General features: G+C 44.5%; 1 protein-coding gene and 2 long non-coding RNA genes across 4 annotated transcripts in view; 1 reads left to right on the top strand and 2 right to left on the bottom strand.

The window, feature by feature from the left end:
• Positions 1–650: 650 nt before the first annotated feature.
• gfra4a (GDNF family receptor alpha 4a) overlaps positions 651–24,416 on the top strand; it is a 42,246-nt gene continuing 18,480 nt past the window's right edge. The window contains exons 1-2 of one of the 2 annotated variants that reach the window (XM_088400513.1): positions 651–1,254; positions 3,445–3,583. In XM_088400513.1, coding sequence (XP_088256639.1) covers positions 3,526–3,583 — 58 coding nt within the window. In that variant the 5' untranslated portion in view covers positions 651–1,254; positions 3,445–3,525. The remainder of the gene's footprint in view (positions 1,255–3,444; positions 3,584–24,416) is intronic. The other variant, XM_088400512.1, reaches the window with a different exon arrangement.
• Positions 795–15,662, bottom strand: LOC148385617 (uncharacterized). Its single transcript, XR_015863417.1, has 3 exons — positions 15,461–15,662; positions 12,439–12,543; positions 795–1,263 (listed from the first exon to the last, which is right to left on the bottom strand). It is a non-coding gene; the product is annotated as an uncharacterized LOC148385617 (long non-coding RNA).
• LOC148385618 (uncharacterized) lies at positions 16,093–18,510 on the bottom strand. The gene is made up of 3 exons (XR_015863418.1): positions 18,434–18,510; positions 16,582–16,661; positions 16,093–16,505 (listed from the first exon to the last, which is right to left on the bottom strand). It is a non-coding gene; the product is annotated as an uncharacterized LOC148385618 (long non-coding RNA).

Here is a 24,416-nt window from a genome sequence, read left to right on the forward strand (position 1 = left end):
CTAGACTCTGCAAGTCTAATCCAAGCTGGAAGCCCTCATTTGAAACCTCAAGGCAAGGTTTTAAAACCCTAACTCCAAGTTGAAATCTTACGTTTGAAAGGATCAAGATCGAGGCGCAATTCCGATGGAGGATGATGCGTCCTGTCAGCCGGCAAATGTCATTGGACAATGTCAGGGTCCATCATCTCAGCGCTAACTCATTTTCCGCTCGATGCTGTGACCCCCCCCCCCCCCCCTATGTCTTGGTCTGGCTAACCGTTCGGCTTGAAACTGCCTCTGTGAGGTATGGAATGAGAGGCAGAAGGCCTGCGGGGTTCGTGCAGGGCAAAACTCTTATCTGGACTTAAATTTGAAATGTTGACTCAGACTCGAAAGTGTCATTTGAAAGCCTAACCATCAAAACCTTGATTTCAGCTAATAAGTCTTGAATCCTAACCTTGGTTTTATACTTCTCTCCCTGTCTTAGAACCTTAATTTGAAACCCTATCTGTTCTTTGAAAATGACTCATTGTGTAAATCAAACTATCTAGTCAAATCGTGTTTGTGGGCTGTGTTCTACTGATGAGAAAAATGTCAATCATAGGCGCACCTGTCCAATTATTTGTTGTTGCTTTTCCTTTGTCAATAAAGTTTTCTGAAAAATCTCCTTGCCTTGCCCACCCATACTTCACGCCGCCTCGGCTCCTTTTATGACGCCATCAACCCGAAATAGACTATCGATTCCACTCAGATTGCATTCTGCGAACTGACCGGGCCAGAGCATCCCGTCCAGGCGAGCACCCCTCCCTCCCCCCCCCAAAAAAAAGAAAAAAAAGAGCGAACGCGTCGAAGAGGCGCGGCGGGAGCGCGCAGAGGCACGCGCGCGCGCCAGTGAATCATCCGCAGTTTCCACGCGGAGCGGCGCACGCAGGTGGCGGGGAAAGCAAAGCAAAGGAATTCAGTTGAGGAATTTGCAGGGATGCTGAAGGAAACCATTTAAAGCCAGGCGCATTCGCGAGCTTTTTGTTGGTTTTTGTGCCTTTTGGTGCGTTTTTGCCCCTTTGTCCAAAGTTAGTTGAAATCCCCACGATGCTCCCCTCCTCCACGGCTGCTGTCCTCCTCCTCCTCCTCCCGCCGCCGCTGCTGCTGTTGCACTTACGTGGATTTACCTCCTCCGCCGCTTTTTAGCTTCACATCGTTCCACGCATACCATCATGGACCTCCTCCTCCTCCCTCTCTTTCTCGGACCCCTGCAGCTCCTCCTCGCCCTGCTCGGTAAGTTGGCTAAAATGAGAGGGGGAAAAAACTCGTGGAGAAATTATCACGTTAAAAGTTGCGCGCGGACACAATCGAGGAGCAGCGTGAAGTTGTAGATTTGGTAGACGGGCTCGCACGCGCACCTGATGCAAGTTGAGCGAGACAGTGAAGAAGCGCGTGCGCGCACCTTTGCAGCGGACACTGCGTGTAGGCGTGTGCGTTAGTGGAGAAGTGCACGTGTGCGCTCATGTTTGGCCTTTGGTGACAACAAAACATGTGCATGAAAACGCACGCGCGCACGCAGATTGAGACATGGCGAGTGCGAATGTGTGTGTGTGTGTGTGTGTATGTGCAGTTACACACTATTGTCAAACAAAGATCAAGATTTTAGAGTGTATAAGAGTGTGTGTGTGTGTGTGTGTGTGTGTGTGTGTGTGTGTGTGTGCGTGTGTGCGTGTGTGTGTGTGCGCGCCTGTTGGCATTATGAGGACACACATGGATAACGATGCAATGTTGTATTCAACCTGTTTGTGTGTTTGTGTAATGCAACAAACACGATTAAGAAAGCACACACAGTTGGTTAATGCAAGTGTGTGTGCATGTAGGAACGCACCACCCACACATTTGTCTGTGCTTGCCAATGGTGTGTATGTGTGTTTGCATAATTAAGACACAACAATCTTTCCATGCCCAACAACACGATGTTGTACTGATCATGTCAGTGCGTGTGCGTGCGAGGCATGTTGTCAGGCGCGTCTGTATTCGTATGTTGCGCTTACGTAGGTGTGTCCATGTCTTAGTGGATGTGCTGTGTGTTTGCGTCATTAAGATTTATGACAAACGCTATATATATATATATATATATATATATATATATATATACATATATATATATATATATATATATATATTTATATATATACACAAACAAACACAACAGTGTGTGTGTGTGTGTGTGTGTGTGTGTGTTTGCCCATTTGTGTGCGTGCGTTTGTCGGTCCGCACCTTAGCAGCTGAATCTCACGCTTACGTACATGTGCGTTATGTCAGAAAGTGATGCTGCAACAAAAGTACAAGAAAATAACATTACAAAATATTTTGTCCTTTGATCTTTGGCTATTGTATTGGAAAGGGTCCTAAATCCATTAGTACATTCTTCTCTATGGTAATGATTCAAAACAACCAAATGTATATGGCTTATCTATCTATGCATTTTTTGGGGCCATAGGCTTTGATCTTGGGATGTTTTTTGGGGGGCGGGGTCATACAAGAATCTGCCCGTCCTGTAAGTTGTTTTGGTAAGGGCGTCTTGAATCAACCAACAAACACCTGCCTGATTAGGGCAGACTACATCATGTTTCTCTTTAATGTTACTCCGCTTTGGGATGGAGGGATTTATGGTCTACATTGTTTTTCTGTTTGATCTTTTTTATGTGGTGGCAGGGGGGTCGTAGATCTTTGGTCACTGATGGTGAGATGAGTCATAAATCAATCAGCACATGTCCTTTTGGGCATAATTTGATTCATTATCCTCTGCTGTGAACCGAAGCATGCTGAGAGTAAAATGCAGGCCTTAAAACAACAACTGTTATGTCCCAATTGACGGTCAGAGCGCATTGATTTGTTGGTGACAAAAAGCTTTCCAAAGGTGGGGGCAGCTGAGAGCCTAGCGTGTTAAACTGTTTTGGGACCTTTGGGATCAATTTATCTCTGCAGGTTAGGGGCTCAGCATAAGTAAGGTGTACCAATCGTGATGTATAAAAGCGACAAGGTCCAAAAGAAAAGCTGGTCTGAGCTAGCAATCATCAATCATCCCTGTCGCGTGTCCGCGTAATCTCACCATCAATAGAGCTGCAGCAAAATGTCGAGGTGGCGTTCAAAAGGCAGCTGAAAATGGGCACAAAATTACCCCCAAATTGCTGCTCCAAATCAAAATGGCTGACTTACTAGAGTGGCTTCTTGAGACTTTTTGGTGCTTAGTGACAAAACCAACACATTTTATGTAACAAAGTCAAACAGGCTTTGCTGGCGGAATTATCAAAACTATGACAATGAACATGCATGTATGTATGTCTATTCATAAATTACTAGCATATTAGCTAACGCTGAATCGTGACGTAAAATGTTAGCTTTGTATTTTACTTTTTTTTATACATAATGACTCAGTGTAAACAAACAAAAAAAAGATGTTTCTTTCTGTGCATCCAGATGACGCCTTGTGCTGTGCATGCCTATCTCCTTCGGGCAAAGCAAGAACATCGGCAATTACGTCCAAAATGACGGCCCGATATGGAGAAAAACACGTGCGGCAGAGTGAGTGAATCAAAGTGCAGCAGTGACAACGGCGGTACGGGAATTACATTTTTTTTCGTTTTTTTTTTTTTTTTTTTGGCTCAGCTGCTGTAAAACCCTGTCATTTTCCACCGGCTTTTATCCAAGGACAATTATGTCGTCGAAAGAATGAGGCTGCCCTTGCTAAAGGATACGGCATTTACTGGCAGAGCCCCGCATTTAACTTTGTCACCAAAAGGCTGCCGGCTGATTGTGAGATTCCAAAAAGGTTGCAGTTAAGTACAGTACGCGCGTGGGAAAATTTTTGCGTGTGAATGGACGTAACTGGTGAGGCTTCAAGGCTCAACTTGTACTTCCAATGTCCGGCGTCTCATAGCAACAAGTCTGAAAAAGTATTAGCCGCAGTGGTGTCATAAACGCTTGTGTTGTGTGAGCCTGGATCATCTTCTCCACGCTGTATAAAATCTTTTGTAGTCGGAGATCGTCAAATATGCCTCGATGGAGTTTTGCCTAAGCGAACATGCATGGACAGATCTACTCCCACCAATTGACAAAATTTGGCAGCTTGGCGAGTGTTATGAGCGAATGAATAGTTTTACTTTTTGGAACAGTGCTTGAAAGTCAGCCAGCCTACGATCCAAATGCAGGTATGGCTATTTTTGTTGTTGTTTTGGAATAGTAGACTCACTCCAAGATACATTTTCAGAAAGAAGCAGATTAAAAAAGATAAAAGACAGAGACCAAACTATTGGTATGCAAAAGGTCTAATTGTATTAAAACGTGAGATTTAAATCTTGATCTCTTGGGTATTTTCAAGAAAGACTTTTTGTTTTAATGAAAACACATGGGGACTGTTTCAAATTGCAGAAAAACTTCTCGGTCTGTTTTAAATGTAAGACAAAGGACAGAAGGAAATTAGGCGTTGAAAGGAGGTACAAATCTATTTTGGTAGTATTCAGGCCAGGCCACATTAAAACAGGTCTTCCTTGATAAGTGAGGCGAGTGTGAGGTGTCCCGATCAGACCTTGAACACGTCCCCCCTCTGCAGGAAGAATCTAGAATCAGGTCAGGTTCTCGTTCCTTCAAACCACTAATCATGTGCAGCGTGCCATTTCCAAAGGGGCCACGAGATCGCTACGAAGCTGATCAATCCACCTCCGATCGTCCATCCGAATCCTCAAAATGCTTAACCCCCCCCGCCTTGACGCAGAAGAGAAAATGGGCCTCCCCATGTTGGCGGGATTTAATTCCTCACCGCCTGTCATTTCTGTCATATTGCGTTGCGGCTGCAAATCCTATTCAGCGTTGCGCCTTTTGATGTTTTCCCGCTCCTTTCCTGGCATCCCTCTCAAGGATAATTGTCATTCTTGCACAACGAATCCCTCATTTGGTCTTTTTACCCCCCTCCCCCCCATGGTTACCGTCACGATAGTTGCTCATGAATTCAGCTGGTGATACGAATACGACGCCTTTATGGGGTCCTTCATCTCGTGTTTGGCAATTTGACTAGGGGTGATAAAAAAAAAAAAAAAGACTTTCTTTGATCTCGCCTCAGCCGCCGATCGCCGGTGAGTGATGCGTCCGCAGTCGCAAACAAAATGGCAGCGTGTAAGGAAAAACCTCTACAACGGGTTTCATGAAAGCTCATGGGCTTGACTTGAACCTAATCAATACCTTTTATCAGACAATTCTGAATGGCGTTCCTCAGGGAAAGGTCTGTTCATCGTAATGCGAAAGGCTCTTGCTGTCCATGCCGTTGAGCACCACCTTAAGACCGACGCGGCCGGCGCGTAACGATACGCTGGCTTTGGCGTCTCTTCACTTAAGCCGACGCTAAGACGGGCGGCAACCCCTTCTTACTGGAGCCGCTCGGATCATCTCCCTTTTTTACTAAGCCCCTAAATCCTTGGCGCCAAGCTCTTTTTTTGTTCCAGCGCCGCGCTTCTTCTTGAGCTCAGATCCAAAGCGAGCGACGAGCGTTATTAGTGCGCTGACATTGGCTCTGGAGTCAAGTGCCGTGTGACACCTGAACTTTCAATTGACATCCGATTCATTAAACAGGCGGAACTTTCTCAACAAGACGGAGAGATTACCCCTTTCTCACTAACGAAGCTTAGCCAGAAGAAAAAGGCATGTAAACACAATTGTGGAAGGCATAAAGTCCAATTAAAATCTCCTCGGGCACCACCTTCGTCTTCTTCGGCAGCCGCCCGCTGACGTGTGGGTCAATGCACCGAGCGAGCGCAGCCAGATGCTTTCTGGCAGAGAGACACTTGATGGTAATATCGACGCCTCATTTAGCCGATGCGCGGAACAGCGACGGCGCGCTTTCATGAGCGGCCAATTAACGGCACTCTGTAAGACAAATTAAAAGTGCAGCGCAACATTTCAAGTCCAACAGCAAAGGTCTGGTGGTGGCTGTGTAGCCCCTAAAAGCTGTTTGAAGTTCTGTGTGAAAGGTATTGACTGGAATGAAGCGGAGCCACAAATTTTCACGGGTGTAAAATTCAATTAGTTAATTTTGCAACTTTGCGGTCCTTTCCTCCCGTGTCACCGATGTCAAGAAGACGGAATGGGCATTGAAGTCGACCCTTGACTTTCCAGCTTTCTTGGTCTTCCTTGGTCAAATGCGCTTCCCGAGAGTTTTCACCTCAGATCCGCCTGACGACCCGTGGCAAACACCAGTGGTCCTAAAAGAGCGATGAGGAAGTCCAGGGTGATCCGTCGGGCCAGGCATCGATCACGTCCTTCCAGGCTGCTCTGAACTTGATCAGCAAGCAGAACCAACTAAGAACATGCCAATCTTTTAAGCAGCAGATTGGATCAAAGCCTCCGAGACTTTGTGCATCCCCTTCGATAAGATTGGGGAGGTTACACCAAGCCAACAACAAAGTGACACGCTTCACCTTGTTGAGACGAGTGAAATCCCATCACGCTTTCACTGATGTCATTGTTTATATTTGTCAATCGGAATAAACTTTGAATGCCCTTTATTGGTGTTTATAAAGGTAAGAAGTGTGATATCGTCGTGGTCCACCATTGTTCCTGTGTCACTATTTCATGTGAAAGGACACAGAGAGGAGCTTGAAGTCAAATTTTATGGCATCCGAGGTGGAATCAGCAGCCTGACAATAACGGCAGCTGTGTTGGCCCTTTCACACCTTTGATATATTCCCTGAGCACTCGAACAAATCAAGATGTACGGGGATCACCTTGTTCAAGGTGGACCCCGACGATGTTCCGCAATTCCCGCGCTCTCCGGGTAGCGTCCCACCGAGATTGCCTCCTAAATCCCGCCAGTCAGACTCGTTCGGGCGCCGGCACGCTCGGCTTAGCTCCCCTCGTCCGTCGCTTGGCCGACTGACGCCTTTGTCTCTCGTTAGCGAGCCCGCTGAGCTGTAAACCTACCGGAGGGGGGAAAATAGCTGCGAGTTCTTGAGGAGGGATAAAGTGGAGGGAGAAAAGTGGACTCCTGCAAATGGACAGATGCTTTTGAGGAGACAGCAGTGCACGCTAATAGCACACATCTGGCAAGCTAGCAAGCTAATCTACCATCGAGTCAACGGCTGTACACATCGACCGGCCTACCTACCACCCATCTATCTTCTCTGCCCATCGATCGTCTTACCTGCGTTCATCTACCTAGCTAGTAGTCTATCCAATTACCTATCAACCTCTACCTTGCAAGCTAGCCACCTCCACAGCTACCTATCTATCCGAGCGCAAAGAGACAGATGCTTTTGAAGGGAGCGCAGTGTGCTCTAATACCGGCTAAGTAATGGTCCGTGTATATATTGCGCCGTAAAAATCAATGAAGCGTCACCTATATAATGCGCCACCGTTGCGGTTTTAATATCCCGCCATGTGCGGGTCGGTTTTCCGGCCATCACCATAATTAGCCCTGGTGGAATCTGGTTTGTTGCTGACGTTGAACGGACAGAACTCGGGAAACAAAAAGACGGATCGGACCTGCTGGGAAATCTTCACAAGATCAACGATGTTAATTATTCATGCCTGAATCCCGCTTATTTTTTTTTTTAGAATGCAGCTGTGTTAGTGCATGCTCTGCACATGTGAAGATGTTTTCTGATGACCTGCTGGGTTGAGACGCACTGTCCAATTACAATGCTGTTTATTTAAAACCAAGCTACCTCCTACCTTTCATCTTGTTAGTTAGCCAACTACTTAACCACTTGTCCAATATCAGTAGCTACCTACAATATCGACTGACTGATACAACATTTTACTGAGATCTACCCACCAAGCCATCTCCCTATTTATCTCGGTTGACTGACCTACCTACCGAGTAGCCAAACATGTCTTGATGTTCATTCTGAAGGTGTGGCTACGAAAGCATGTGTCGTTTGAGCCGCAGTGCCTCACGAGCAGGTTTGGTCTGCAGCGGTTCTGCGGCGGCGCAGAGATGACAATGAAACATTGATCAAGATGTCTTTTCAAGGTGAAAAGATCTCACTCCTTCTTCACATCCTTGCCTGCTCACTCCACCTCCAACTCCTCTGGGGAGATGGAGGGAGGTGAGTTAGTGAGTGAGTGTTGGGGGGGGGAGCCGAAGCAGCGGGAAGTTCTTAGAATGAAAACCAAAAGCTTTTCTCTCACTGAGCAGGTTTTTCACATTTTAACTGGAAACACTTGTACATTTTACTTGCTTGTTTACTATGTCACACACATTTACCTACCTTCCGTTCATCCAAAAAGTGATCTCAAACTCAATCTTTCTATCTTTTCATAAAGTGGTACGTATGTGTAGGTGTCCCAAGACTTTTGTCCATTGACTGAGTAGTGCAATGTGAGCACAGCAGGGCGCCATCCAATTTTTGACCCTGGTAGACCAGTTCCAATTGCGTCACAATAATCACCACAGATAAATCATTTGCGCTTGTGTGCATCCGCGGGTGTCCGTGTGTGTGTTTTGGGGTTTGTGTGTTCCCGGCTTGTCAGCTCTCACGCAGCAGGTGGACATATAGTGCTCTCACGTTGCTACACTTCTGTTTTGATAGACATTGTAAGTTATGTAATTAGAACTTTATTGACATTACTTTACAATGATTATTATTGCTGTGACCAGAGAGACCAAGTATTTAGAATGATTTCAAAGATTAGATGGCTAGATAGTTGGCAAGTACATAGATCACAGGTGGGTACAGTAAATACTAGATAGGTAGATAAGGGATGGATGGATGGATGGATGGATGGATGGATGGATGGATGGATGGATGGATGGATGGATGGATGGATGGATGGATGGATGGATGGATGGATGGATGGATGGATGGATGGATGGATGATAGGTGGTACGTATAAATGGCTGGATGAGTCCATACCAGGGATGTGCGGTCAGAGGAAGTAAGGGAGGCTATGCCTCCCCTGCCATTATGAAAAGGGGAAAAAAATCAATTGTTTTTACTATAGTCATTTTCCTTTTAATTTCAATAGTTTTGTATCATTTTGAACCAAAATCACTGAATTTTTATAGTTATTTTAAAATCGAAGATGATTCGCTCGGAGGAGCCTACTTCCTGTCTAGCCTCCTCTGAGGATTGCGGAATCACACGGCTCCCTATGTTGACAGGCTATGCAGTTAGACAGAACTGCTCTCTGTCTTTATGTCCCTGTTTAAGTGTTCAAACACTGTGGCTATGTTAACTAATTTCTGTAGTTAAGCTGAGGTATATAATATCTTGTGTTTTTTGTCATCTGTCTGTAACGTCGTGTTTCTTTAGATGAACAAAACGGCTTTGAAAAGATACCTTACGGAGGCTACGAAAAAAGGTTCTCTAGCCTTATGGCAGGGGGTGCTAGTGATCCCGGCATGCTTCACGCGCCTACCTGTAGAATAAGAGATCTTCAGTTCAAATTTATAGTGAACAACTGAGGAGCAGTCGTCCATTTATTTTGTTTTACATTCTTTTTTTTTTTTTTTTTTTTTTTTTACATTTTGTTTTACAATGGAGGATTACATATCCAAACGATTTTCAACCATGGTTTTTCGGTCGAAGCAGGAGGTCATCGTAAAGGAAGAGCAACTCCGGTGTTAAAAGGTTTGATTCAGACAACGGGACTTGGGAACGAAGTGGTACGCACGATTGAAACCAAGTTTTTGATTCCATGTGCTTTATTGAGTGTTTTTATGTGTGAAGACTGCTGATATGAGATTTTAATTAAAATAGTTCAAATTAAATAATGAATAAGCCACACTAGAGCAGCATTCCCCAACCTTTTTTGTGACACAGTTAGGTGCTGGACAAATTTTACCTTGGGGGGACGTCAGTGCTTCCCCAGTCATGAACCTCACCGCACGTCACTGGTCCATACAGTAGATATTAGATAGAAAAATAGTAGATAGGTAGGGAGATGGATAGGTGGGTTAGTGGCAGACAAATAGTCAGTAGAAGGTTAGATCGTAGATGGAGAGTAGGTGGTTAGATAAAAGGATACATGGATAGGTCCGAGATAGATGGGTATGTCAGTGGCGAGATAAGTAGAAAGATAGGTGAGAGACGGATATATAGGTGGTTAGGTCGTTGGGTATATGATGAAATGGATGGCCTGCTAGGTAGATAGAAAAGATAGGTAGGCTGACAGATGACGAGGGAGCTACAAAGTCAAATGGATAAATGGAGGGTAGGTAGATGCTGTAGGCACATGGCTAGAACGGTAGGTCGTAATTGGACAATGGGTAGCGCAGTAGATGGATAGAGTGCAGGAGTTCTACATCATTCCTTAGAAGGGAAACGAGAGGTGATCACAAACTGAGTGAGCCATGGTGCCTGTTTTAGTTTCCTAAATGTTTTTATGTAAGTTGTCAGGGATCAAGCCGCAGCAAAGCTTTCCGTGAGTAATCCTGGCCACTGGAAGGCGCTCATTTGCATATTTACCTGGCAAGGGATGACACGTGTCAAACCTCCCAGACGACGACAACGCCGGCGACGCCATGAAACCCTCCGCGTCGACACTTTACTGCTTTCACTTAGCTGCAACGTGACTAAATCTCCGCCTTAAGTGTGTTAGCCAACGAGTAGCGCCTTTGAAGTCGCTGTGCTGCTTATTCTCACACACACGAACGAGTATGTGCGCACCCACGCCAAGTTCAAAGAGTCAGAAATGTTTTTATCTGCTTGTTGTGAGTCTGTTTTGAGGCCTTTGAAGCATGTTAGCTTAACTTAGCGTCACAAAAATGGCAAATATCTTTAATGCTCAGGATGCTAAAGCAAACCTGATGTCAAGTTCGCATCGCTTGACATTAACTGTTAGTTAGACACTCTTAGCTCAACATATGCTAGTCAATGAATTGATTTTAGCATGTATCAGTTGTTACCTATAGCTAACAGTTTTTAGTTAGCTCGACATTTGAGACAGTTATATTATATGCATTCGATATTAGCTAGATATTAGCTGTTGGATAGACATCAGCTGGATCCGCTACCTAAAGAAAAAATCTGACATATAAAACAAAGACAGTTGAAACAATAAATAACATAAAACAGTAAACAGCAAAACAATAAAATAATGACGAGTATCACACTGAGAGGAAGGCCAAAGAATAAGATGTGTGCTACTGACAATTTACAAGCTGGTGTGTTGTGCTTCGTTTAAAAAAAGGTCTCCACCGATATAAAAATGTCTTAACGGGATGTCGTTAAAAAGAAATGCAAACAACCTTGACTTCATCCATTTTCGATACCACTTGTCCCCACGGGGGTCATGGGCGTGCTGGATTCTATCCCAGCAGTCATCGGGCAGTTGGCAGGGGACATCCTCAACCCGTTGCCAGCCAATCACCTCGGGGCAATTTGGAGTGCTCAATCGGCCTACCAAGCATATTTTTGGGATGTGGGAGGTAACCGGAATGCCCGGAAAAAACCCATGCAGACACATGCAAACTCCACACAGGGAGGTCCGGAGGTGGAATTGAACCCACACCCTTGTAACTGTGAGGTGGACGTGCTAGCCAGTGCGCCACCGAGCCACCCACCATGACTTCAGTTAATTCCTTTTCTATTTATGTCTTTTTCAACATTAAGATGCGGACGCGACAGATCACTTGGCGTCCTTGTTGCAGCTGGGAGGTCTGACGATCGCTTAGGTGGAGAGAAAAAAAATCTGACAACAATAGCACTTTCCCCCACAAGGACCTGTCATTCATGATTAAAAACCACAGACATGTTCCCTTTGTGGACCTGAGGACCTGTCTTTCATGATTAAAAACCACAAATGTGTCCTCTTTGATGCACGACGGCCATAAAATTCCATGTTAGAATTTCGGTTGTCACCTTGATCTAAGGCTATGGCTAACAATTAACATGCCAACTAAACATCTGTCTTACTACCAACTATAGTGTAGCTAACAGCTAAAATCTAGTGAAAAAACAATTCAATCCAAGCTCATATCGATTTTACCACCAACAGTTAACAAACAACTAATAGCTAATATCTAGCCCAACCAATCTAGATAGCAACTAACTAACGAGTAGCTAACGACTTACTCCTAACTGTCAATGAAGGTGGCTAGCCAACTTATCCCTGACTCAAGTAGAATTTCCTCTCTGGTTGAAAAATTTACGTTAATCTCTCCGGACACAGCGCATTCAGGACAAAGATGGCACTTTCTGTTATACCGACGAGAATTCTTGTAGTTTTGTCTGAAATAAAAGCAAATGGATCTCTTGGTGACCTGTTTATGCACTTGTTTTTGTTTTTCTTTTTGTTTTTTTGTCAAGTAGTTGCAGACAAAAACACCCGGGGGCAGAGAATAAAAATAATCAGTCTGGCATGTTGATGAGGGAAGAGAGGAGGCAGCACCAGATGGGAAAAGACAGACGAGAGAAGACAGACAGACGGACAGACGGGAATGACACTCACATAGACGCATACACACTTTTCATGACTTACGTAGCGTAGCATGGGAATGTTGCGGCAAGCACTCGGCATATTCATCAGTCCAGGACAGAAAGTGGGCCACCGACATCCCAAACGGTCGCTGTTGCCCGTCGCTCACTAGCCGCCAGACAATAACAAAGCAGTGAAAAGGAAGAATAAAACACTGACAGTTTGATTGACAGCAGCACCGGCACTTGGAAAGAAAACTTGAACAAACTAAACTTAGTAGCTAAGATTTCATTCATTCCATTGGACGGTCTCCATACTAACGTGAATCCAGGGCCGCTGACGTAACTGTGTTCCTTTTTATTTGACAGGCTTCATTTTAAAGGATGATTATTGAGGGTGCTACCAGGGGGGCTTCCAGTGGGGCTAGAAGGAGGCTGCCAAGTGGACGTGATTACCTTGATGAGGATGCTCAAGGTTTGATGCATTTTAGCTAGCAGGCGGGAGTGCGGCTCCTCCATAGAGCTACACTAATTGGCCACATTGGACCCTCTGTTGGGATTCGCCTACTCTGCCAGCTCCCTCCCCACGTCAGCTGCAGTTAGTTCTAAGCGAGACTTTAGTTGTTGGCTATATGTTACTTTTTACTTATGTTGTTAATAGTTAGCGAGGTGTTTTTTTCTAGATTTTAGTTGTTAGCCTCGCATTATTTTGAAGTGTTAGCTTATGTTAACGTTAGTTGTTAACTAGATGTTAGTCGTTCACAAGTGGATAGCTAAAAATCTGTTTTTTGAGGTGATGATTGTTAGATGTTTGTTAGCTCGTTTATAGCTATATGTTGTGAGTTGTTTGCCCGATGTGAGTTTTCACATCGATATTTGTCATTAGTTGTTAGCTTATTTGTCATTAGTTGTTAGCTTCAGGTTAGTCGTTTATTTTTTAATTTTTTGCTAGTTTTTTTCAGTTTTTAGTTGTTAGCTGTATCTTAGTTGTCAGCGTCACATTACTTTTTAGCTATGACCTTACTTGTTGGATGAAATATAGCTTTTACACCAGTTGTTCCTCGACATAAGGTAATTATACCCATGTTTGTAATTAGCTGAATAGAATTTCCTACTAACGTTTGAGGGTTTATTGTTGTTTGTATTGTTGTTTATTGTTGCGCTGCGTCGGTTGTGATCCAATCACAAACACTCTTCAAAATAATGATCGTCGTGAAAGGAAGTTGACTTGATTCACGGCCAGCTTTCAAGTCTCATCGCAGCGTTTAGTTTAGTTTAGTGCCACCGCAGGGGAACAGTTTTTTCTTTTCTTTTCCATTTGGCTTCCACCAAGGAGGAAGGAAGCTGCCCCATTCTCTTCTTCAGCGTACGGTACCAGGCAATGCTGTACACACTTGTAATGATTTGTCAGGGAAACATGCATCATCAGGTATCATCATGTTTCATTTTACTAACAGCCGCGGGAGCCTGCTCGACGCTACTCAACACAGCCACCTGGACATTTGTTTTGTTGTTAGCAAGACTAGTTGTTAATTGGATATTAGTAGTTTGTCGTTAGGAAGATAGTTTGTTTTAGTTTGACATTTACCAGAGGCTAAATATTGTGAGGAGAGAGAAGCAAAGGTAAACAGTTTCCTCAGTAGCCATAGATGCAAATTCTGAGCTGTTGCCATTAAATAACGAGGATAACACTGGCTAATGCGTCACAGCATATCATCGCATTCCTTAGGTAGCATGCAAATATTTCCTCCCAGTATTCATCAATGAAGTTCCCAATCCGAGTCGGCCCATTAAAGGGAGAATGGAGCCGTGGTAGCGCTGTGTGTGCTCCCCAGAGATAATTGGGACCTTTTCCCAGGTGATTACCTTTCCCAGTGAGTTAGCATCAAAGCCAGGCCGCCGCGGTGGCCTGTGCGCTAATCTTTACGGATCAAGCCAACTCAGAGAAACCTCCCTTTCGTGTCGTCTGCTTCCCCCGAGGGGTTCCGACCCACCCAAGTACGATGCGATTCTCAACTGCCCTCGCCGCTTCAATTAGATTGCAAAGATTAGATGAGCGTCTCCGTGTGGGCTACCGACGTCGATCAATGTTCATGCGGTGGGATTTTCCCGCCGGGGAAAAATAAGATGCAGGTGTACGCATTGGACTCGGGAGCAGTCGGAATAACGATTGTTTGTTGATCTGCTTGCAGTAAGAAACAACTATTTCTAAAACGACAAGTATTCCGGCGCGTTATTTCATCTTTGAACGAGTCGGAATCCATTTGCCAGAACGTGTGTTGTAAAAACATAAATGAAGAATAATACCAATTAAATTTCCCTCTGTAATTGCGTATGAGGGCACATGTATAAATATTTCATCGTATTTCTTTTTGCCAACAACTAATTCCACACTGACCGATAGTATGGGTTGTCGGTAAATTGGAATCCACGTAGCGCCGGCGCCGCTATTAAATGCAAAAAAAAAGAAATACTGCTAATCATAACAACCGGAAGAATATGTTTGTCCTTGTAGTGTAACGCAGCTTTAATGAGGATGTACATAACAATATATTCCCGGCAGTCGTTAGCCATCCGAGCGCTACCGCAAGGTTCTGTCTTTGTCATTCTCGTCGTCTCCCGGCTGACATCTGCTCACGGACGCCGCGCTTTGAATGCAAACTGTCCGGCTCAAGGCCGTTTCCCGGTGCGCCCGCCTCTGAAGGCAACGCTGCAGCCAGGCTGCATTATTCACCGGCGCGATTGAAGCAGAAGCCTCACGAGAGCCGGCGGCCCATCGGAGGACGTGCACCCGACCTGGCCTTCTGCTCGGCGAGCACATCCTTTGCCGTCGATAAATCCCGCCGCCGCTGAGGCGCATGCTGAACAGCTACCCGCTCGCTCGACTCCGGGTAGGCTGTGAGCTCACTTTACAGGCACGCAAGCGGTAATACAGTAATAGACGTGTGCAGCCACGTGGTGATAAAAGCGGCGGCAATGTGCCCTTGACGTGGCGTTTGCCCCGATGCTGGAGGAGCTCAATGTAGAATTTTATACACATTTACCACACGGCTACAAGAGAATGGCTTCGTATGTGGCGTCATTACCTTTGTGTCTGATGGGGAAACAAAACTGCGGCGGGAAATCATTTTGAAGGTGGCGGCACATGGCTCGGAATATGACATCTTCAATTCGGAGGAACATGCTCGAGGCAGCGAGACATCAAAGATTTTTTTGGGTGCGTTTGAACTGAGAGAAATGAAAAACAAGAGCAGAACTCGTTTGCTTCTGTGAATGCGCTGGAATCGGTTGAGCGGCGTCGCCCCGATTAAGAACGAAATTGTGAAATGAGCTCAAACTGAACGTACTTGTGGTATCAAAACATCAAAGAAAAATAAGTGTAAATAGAGAAAAATGCCACGAAAACAAACAACCTGACAGAGGCACACATTTTGGTTTTTGATTGCGCTGGAATTCATTTTGCGATGCTACCGAAGCTGACATTCACTTAGAAAAAGCCCCCAAAAAAGATCATCGTTGCTTTATCGACACAGCAAAAGAAACGATTTATGTTTGAACACAGATAAACCAAAACCGATGGCACACATGCCCTTATTTGGTGTTTGATTGCGTTTCAATGTTTAGTGACAGTGTGGCCTTTTAGCTCAAATTGAATTTTCATTGTAAACAAAAGATGAAATGCGTTTTTTTATCAAAATAACATCAACAAAACATCAATAGAAAAAAATGCACATTTGAGCATAGAAAAACAAAAATAATTGAATGCACGTACTAACTGAGCCACACATTTTGTTCTTTGTATGTATTTGAGTTTGTTGAGCAATGGTGAGATCATATTACGAAGAAGTAAAATAGCAGAAATGGCAATCCGTCTGAATGCTGAGCAAACACGTCATCATCACAACATCAGAGCTTCTCCGTCCAACCAAACGTTACATTCCAGGAGTCCGCAAGAGTAAAACCGAGGCCGGATTGTTGTTTTTTTGCTCAGTCCACAAGTGTCCACTGTGTGATGGACGTGCTTGAACATTAAGTTGAAGCGCCTGAGAAGGTGGCAGCTCCTCGCGGAGGACGAGCTGTCAGCACTCAGGCACTCAGCGGCGCGCCAACGGGGCGGGCGTGGTGCACCGTCTGCAAAAAGCAGCCAAAATTCACACACACACAACCACACAAACACACACACACACACACACACACACACACACACCTTGCAAGTCGATGCTGGAATGCTAATATGCGCGGTCATGCAGGATTAAAGCACAGATGTTTTGGGGATACTTTAAAGCCCTAAAAAAAAAAAAAAAAAAAAAGGTAACATTTCGAGACTTTTCTCCGCAATCGCTGGGCGCTGATGAATAATTACTGACTTCAAAATTCAACCACCCCGCACATGTTGCGTTTTTTCTCTCTCCACCCATCCCAGCCCAGGGTGACTGGAGTAATATTTTATTTAGCTTGTTTATTATTTCATGTTAAGCACACAGCCTGGAGATACACGCGGTAACAAGCGAGGCTTACCGCCTCTCCGCCCTAAAAAGTTTGAGAAGGCCTGTTTCAAAGTGTCACGTTTAAAAAGCCCGTAACATGAATCCAGAGATTTGTTTTAAAATACATTATGCATGTGGGTTTTATTTTACCTGCCGAGGCACTATGAATGGAAATTAGTCGTATGCTAACGTTGGCACATTCACGCAGGCATTGTAGTAACAGAGCTCACGAGCCTGCATTGTCCCTTTCAAATAAATAATTAAAAAGAGCAAATCCTTCCTGGGCACAACACAATGTAAAAGTGTAATTATACCAGTCCACCATTACACTTTTAATCTTGCGCACCCCCCGGGGGTGCACTCATGTCGGGTTGGGAGTTCTCCGTTTCAATTGCATTGTTATTTGGAGAGAAAAAAAATCACACTTGGGAAAAATAGTGCACCTGGAGGGTGCTTAAGCATCCTACAGTTTGGCAATCCCCGGTGTTGATTCCATTTTAATTGCTTATATGTATAAAAAAATAAATAAATTGATAAACAATGAAAACATAAAACTGTTACAACCGCCACTAGACTGTTCTCGAGGCTCCATGTGCACCCCACTGATTGGGAATCCCAACAACCTATGTACGGATCAAAAGTTTGCCTTGCGGCAATGTCACAATTTTGGAGAGAAGGGGAACTTTTGTTTTGTGAACTGCAGTTGAAGCGCGGAAAGTTAAGCCGACGAGCGCCCACTTGCCTCTGTTCTCCTAAGGCGCTCAAAAAAGAAGGTTAAATCTTCAGGCCGCCGGCCGCTTGTCGAGTACACCGTAACCTCCGACACGCAGTTTGATGTTGCATTGTGTGAGCCACCGCTTGGCATTGCTCTCGTACTCTGCACAGAGCATCTCCAAGGGCTTGTGAGTTAAAAAAAAAAAATCTCTGATGACTCCGCATGTCAAGGACCCTTTGAAATGGTGAAAATGACCATAAAATGTCCGCTGCTTCAGAAAACTGAGGACTTTCTGTGTCTTTTGTTTGGCACGGGTTTTTGACGCCTGTGTGTGGGTCTACTCGTGCGTATCCCCGAGTCATGTGATGAGCTGGTTTTGCAGAGTCGTGATTCTTGGCACAGTCACATGATCATGAAAACGCAACTTGTCTGTCCCTGGCGAGGGCATTGCGACACCTGTCAGACTTCGTTAGCATGTGAGCTAGTCCGGACGGCTTCGCTCCTTGTCAGACGTGGCCATGATGAGTTGTATTATCCCTAATTTATTCTGTGCTAATATTAGCTCCAAATGCTAACGCTATGCTTCTGGCGTGAAGCTCGTTTGTTATGCTGTCGTCTGGATAGCCAGTCAATCAAACACGTTGCTCTGCTCCAAGGTCAGCAACCTTTTAGTCTGGGGAGTCTCGAAAGGGTGAAATTTGCTGGGCTAATATTTGCCCGCGCGTCTGTGCAGTTGACCAGATAATTGTGTGTTGTTAGCGAGCGGGCCCTATTTCGCTTTTTCCGACCACAAATTGTCAATTAAGCAAAGCGAGGCAAGTCGAGACAAGCTGTGGTCCCCGCACGGGCTCTCTCACCTTCAGTGGCGACACCATCATTGCGCTTTAGTCACTTTTAATGAGCTTGACATTTGATTTCTACACATCGTTTGTCTCGTTAGATTGTCTGTACTTCATGCTTGGACACGTTCGGAACGTCGAGCTGTATTTCTATTTGTATATATTGAGTGATGGGACGAGAAAAGACAAAGCAAAGAATTATCATAAACATTTTTTTGTTGTCATTTGTAAATAAAAAAATACATATTTTGCAAAATGAAAAAAATTTACATATGTCTTTGTTTCTACAAACCGGATTTGGATGAATTTGGGAAATTATGTAAAATGTAAATAAAAACAAAATACAACAATTTGAAAATCCTTCTCAACCCATACCCAAATGAATACACTACAAAGACAACATATTTAATGTTCAAACCGATAAACTTAATTGTTTTTTGCCATATAATAATTAACGTAGAATTTCATGGCTGCAACACGTCCAGTAGAAGTTGGGAAAGGTGGCAATAAATACTGAGAAAAGCTCATCAAACACCTATTTGGAACATCCCACATGTGATCAGGCTAATTGAGAACAGGTGGGTACCATGATTGGGTATAAAAGGAGTCTCCCCAAACATGCTCAGTCATTCACAAGCAAGGATAGAATGAGGTTCACCACTTTGTCCACAACTGCGTGAGAAAATAGTTGAACAGTTTAAGAATAACATTTCTCAAAGCAAAATTGCAAGGAATTTAGGGATTTCAACATCTACGGTCCATAATATCATCAAAAGCTTCAGAGAATCTGGTGAAATTCTCTGGTGAAAAGTGCCACGGCCGGAAACCAAGACTGAATGACCGTGACCCTCAATCCCTCAGATGGCACTGCCTTAAAAACCGATGTGTGTGTAAAGGACATCACCAAATGGGCTCAGGAAAACTTCAGAAAACCACTGTCAGTAAATACAGTCCGTCACTACATCAGTAAAACTCTACCATGCAAAGCAAAAGCCGCTTATGAACAACATCCAGAAACGCTGCCGAGTTCTCTGGGCCCGAGCTCATGTAAAATGGACTGATGCACAAAGTGTTTTGTGATCTGATGCGTCCACTTTTCGAATTGTTTTTGGAAACACTGGACGTCGTGTCCTCCGGACCAAAGAGGAAACGGACCATCCGGACTGTTATCAACGCAAAGTTCAAAAGTGATGGTATCGGGGTGCATTAGTTCCCATGGCATGGGTGACTTACCTTTCTGTGAAGGCAACATAAATGCTGAAAAGTACATACAGATTTTGGAGCAACTTATGCTGCCATCCAAGCGACGTCTTTTTCATGGATGCCGCTACTCATTTCAGCAAGAAAATGCCAAGCCACATTCTGCACGTGTTACAACAGCGTGGCTTCGAAGTAAAAGAGTCCAGGTTCTCCCCTGGCCTGCTTGCAGTCCAGACCTGTCTCCCATTGAAAATGTGTGGTACATTATGACGCATAAAATACGACAGGGAAGACCCTGAACCGTTGAACAACCGAAGCGGTTCATCAAGCAAGAATGGGAAAGAATTCCACATGAGAAGCTAAGAGAATTAGTCTCCTCTCTTCCAGAATGTTTATTGAGTGTTATTAAGATCACCAAATGATTCCCGGGCGCGGCACCACTGCTGCCCACTGCTCCCTTCGGGGATGGGTTAAATGCAGAGACAAATTTCACCGCACCCAGTTGTGTGTGTGAGACAATCATTGGGACTTTAACTTTTGACTTTAAAAGGAAAGGTGACGTAACGAAGTGGTAAACATGCCCTTTCCCAACTTCTACTGCACGTGTTGCAGCCATGAAATTCTAAGTTAATTATTATTTGAAAAATAAAATAAAGTTTATGAGTTTGAGCATTAAATATGTTGTCTTTGTAGTGTATTCAATTGAATATAGGTTGAAAATGATTTTCAAATCATTGCACAGTTTTCGACCACAATCCGTTCCAGAAGGCTGTTCAAGAAGTGAATCGTTCGAATTACGAATCATGTTTTCCCATTACAAATAATGGGAAAAACTTTAATCCGTTCCACAAACGCCCCCCTCAAGAAAATGCCTTTTTTAAGCATTTTTTCATTTGCGGATTTTTGTCCGATCGCGCAACTGCAGCGCACCGCCGAACGCGCAACCGTAGCGCGTCGTCGACCGCGCAACTGGACCGCGCTGGTCGCATTATTGTGACAGAGCCGTCGCTGAAATTTAGACAATATTTTTAAAGTCCTGATGTACTTTCCAAAATTTAAGTGGACATCAGTGCGCAGGGAGTTTAATTTTGTCTGATCGCCCAACTGCAGTGCACCGCCGAATGCGCAACCGTAGCGCGCCGCCGACCGTGCAACTGCACCGCGCTGGTCGCATTATTATGACAGAGCGGTCACTAAAATTTAGAAAATATTTTTAAAGTCCTAATGGACTTTCCATAATTTTAGTGGACCTCAGTACGCAGGGAGCTTAATTTAGTCCGATCATGCAACCGCAGCGCGCCAGGCGTTCACTGTCGCATTGCTTAAGGGGCGTCTTTGTGTTTTAGGATGGCTTTACTGCTCCCACTTGCTTCCTTTGGATGAATAGAGTTGATGCAATCCTCAGAGTAACGAGAATGTAATAACGAACGGAGTCAGTTGGCATGCGGGTCCTCTCTGCTCATCTGGCGAGGTTCGACAACCGAATTTTGTCCGACATCCGAAGCAAAAAAATCTCGAATTTTTTGTTCGAATACCGATTTGTTCGAGAACCGGGACGTTCGAAAACCGAGGCTCCGCTGTATTTTGTTTTTATTTACATTTTACACAATTTTCCTACTTCAACCGAAAATGGTATGTATAAAAACATTTGACTTCACTGCTTGCCATATATGACATCGCGCAATCCCTCGTCATGCAAGGATTCCTCTACAAAGGCAATAATAGTTGCTGCAGATTTTTCATCCTACAGCGAAAAATCTTTGCTGCATTTTGTGTTTATAAATAGTCATTGAGGGCTTTTGACACCTCCTTTTGTTATCTGGCGGATGGGGTCGTTGAGTGTGAAACACTCACAGAAACAGCAACAGCAGGTCGAACAAATTCCAAGTATTAAAAAAAACAAAAACAACAACAATCACAATGAAAGTGCATCTGAGCGCTGACGCTGAAGGAAAGCAGCAGAGCTGAAAGGAGTCGGCGGCGCAGAGCCGGGCTGGAAATGGAGGTCATCGATGTGTTTGTTTGGGGATTAGAACCAGATTACCACTCTAATTCCCTGCTAGAGTCTGCATAATTGAAAAAAAAAGATGCCGCGAGGAAGAAAAAGAAGAAGGAGGAGGACAATCAGTCCAAGTTCAACATCAGGATTTTGCCTGGAGGCTCCGAGAAAAAACACGTTTGTCGTGCTCGCACTTTTTGTTATGGCAGCATTTGTCTCCTTGCTACAGCCAGAAAAAAAAATAGTAACAGAAGATTAGTACCGAATTTAGTACTGAATGGTACTGAATTTAAGAATGTATTGGTATAATATAGGCCAAATACGAAAAAGTCAAAATGAGAAAGCGGGCTTCCCCGACTTAACCGGCGCGGGCAACTTGATGGATGGCTTGAGTTTCTTTCCACGAGCCGCATAAGATTTTCAAACGGTGGTGATGTTAAGAGAGATTAGCTTCAAGTTGGCGCGCTCGCGGCAATGCCGCAAATATATGAGCAAAGAAAATAAACACCTCTCGTGAAAAGTGCACGTGCACGCGTATATGACGGCCCGGGGGTTCCTTCCGAGTGCCAAGGTGGCGTTTTCAGCTGTCATTTGGAAAAATGGATTCTTGTGGGACTTATTACAAGCTTGATTATTGTTCCTCACGGCGCCCTTGAGCATACCGAAAAAAAAAATGTCGTACGGACATTTAAGTCATACGTCTGAGCTAATGAGCTCGTTTTTTGAGAATGGGGGAAGAATAGTGCTGTACTTATTTTTTTAAAGGATACACACATTTTTGGGATAAAAAAAAAGGTGTCATTTTAATTTCTGTGATTTGTCCTCATTCGTTTTTACGCTATATATTCCGTAGGCCAGATGATTGATCGTCATATTAGTTGTCGTTAACATCCCTCAGGTGGAAACATTTGACAGCTGGCTACTTGCAATTGAGGGGCGGCAGAAAGCGAGACGGACGGACGCGGCCGTGCTGATCAATGGCGACAAACTAATTAGAGCGCCAGTGATTAAGCCCCTCATCGATTGTTGCACTAAAATGCCGGCGCGCGGCGCCGTTCACCAAATCGCACGCAAAGATCAAAACGTCAGCTGTGAGACCGCGAGACGTCGGGACGCACGTCTCCAAACGTCCCCGCTGTTATCGTCTTCAACGGGGGGCATTGCAGTGATTCAGCCGTGTGCAATCTGGCAAGTATCGCGTCATTATCGTTTCCCGAACACTATTGATTTTGCTTTCCCACAAATGGGTCCAGAGGTATCACAGTTTCACAGTTCAAAGGTCGCTCCACGTTCTGCGCCGCTGCCCTCAATTTTGAAGCCACTTTCTTCCGGATTGTCACTCGTCCACACGGTGTGGCTGATTGAATAGATTCATCAGATTCTCGTTTTACCGAGCGTGTCCTGCCTTTTAATAACGTGTTGCGCTGACTCATGGCTCAATAAAGCAGGGAATCAGGTCACGGGTTCAGCGAACGTCGTCCGGAAGCGTGAATGTGTGTGTGTGTGGGGGGTCGTCGGTCTGTGTTGGCCACTGTCCAGACGTTTCAGGGATGTGGAGAATACCTTGCGAATTGGCAGCTGCTGTGAAAAGCGCTTAGCGGCCTGACAAACATGTTTAGCGCGAATGTCGGTGCACCACAAGTGCTCCATTAAGACTGACGGCTGCTAATTCACATGAGGATCGCTGCTTCTCCAGACAGCCAAAAATCAATCATGGGAAGAACTTCAATTCAAAGTCATCCAACACACCTAAGATTCTAAACTGGACTCCTGCACATCATTATTCAGTACAACTTGAAATTTTGAATTTCATGGAAATTAATAAATTAAGGAAAGAGTTAGCGTTAGGGTAACCCTACCCCTACGACCAGGTACATCATTTTGAAATAAAGGACCGGAGTCATTTGTTCGATCGCTTTGTTCTGATCAGGTGAGCTGCAATGTGCTAAGTCAGCTCATCATGGCCACATTGAGCTCCTGAAGCATTTGAACCGAGGCTAACATATAGAAACAGAACAGAAAGGACTCAAGTGGTGACCCGTGAGGGACTCCATGTCATGACCATGACGAATTCAAAACTTTCAATCATCACAAAATAAATCTCTTCCACTTTGGTTAATCATTAAACAATTCTAAATAACCTTGGGGTGATTTATGTAATAAACCTCCAAGAAAACATTTTTACCCAATTATTTGAATAATTAATGAAATAAATGATCAAATAATGGATCCTAAAAATATACAATACTGTACACCCTAAATGAATAGCAGATAGAACCAAATAGTTCTAATGAGTACCAAAAAAAAATCTATGTGTCCCAAATGCTCTTGGTGGAAAGCGTCATGGCGTGGTCTTGGATGCCCTCGATGAATCTCGGCTAGCGTTCCCCGCTGAAGTCATTTGTAGCTGCAGAATTGGGCCAAGCGATGACTTACATGGAGAACATTCTGTTCCACTTAAACACAAAATCACCGCTTGCCGACAAATGACACATACAGTCTTCTCTCCAGTGGCTGGAGAGTAGACACGTACAAACACACACACACAAATTCCCCCACCTGCTCAATATTTCATCAGCACCGGTCTCACAATCCATCACGCACAAACGACAACACTTAGACACCGGCTGGCGGCTCTTTGATTTGGACACTGCAAGGCCACATAAGTCGTCCTCTTGAGCTTTATTTGAATAAAGCAAAGCTGGCGGGGGGGGGGGGGGGGGGGGGTTAACACTCAGCTTTATCTACCTTGTTGCAAACTCAACCTTGACTTTATAAACTTTGAATAATGTTTGACTTTTT

The sequence above is a fragment of the Syngnathus floridae genome, chromosome 16 (assembly GCF_059516105.1).
Source record: "Syngnathus floridae isolate MCC-2025c chromosome 16, RoL_Sflo_1.0, whole genome shotgun sequence".
NCBI lineage: Eukaryota > Metazoa > Chordata > Actinopteri > Syngnathiformes > Syngnathidae > Syngnathus > Syngnathus floridae.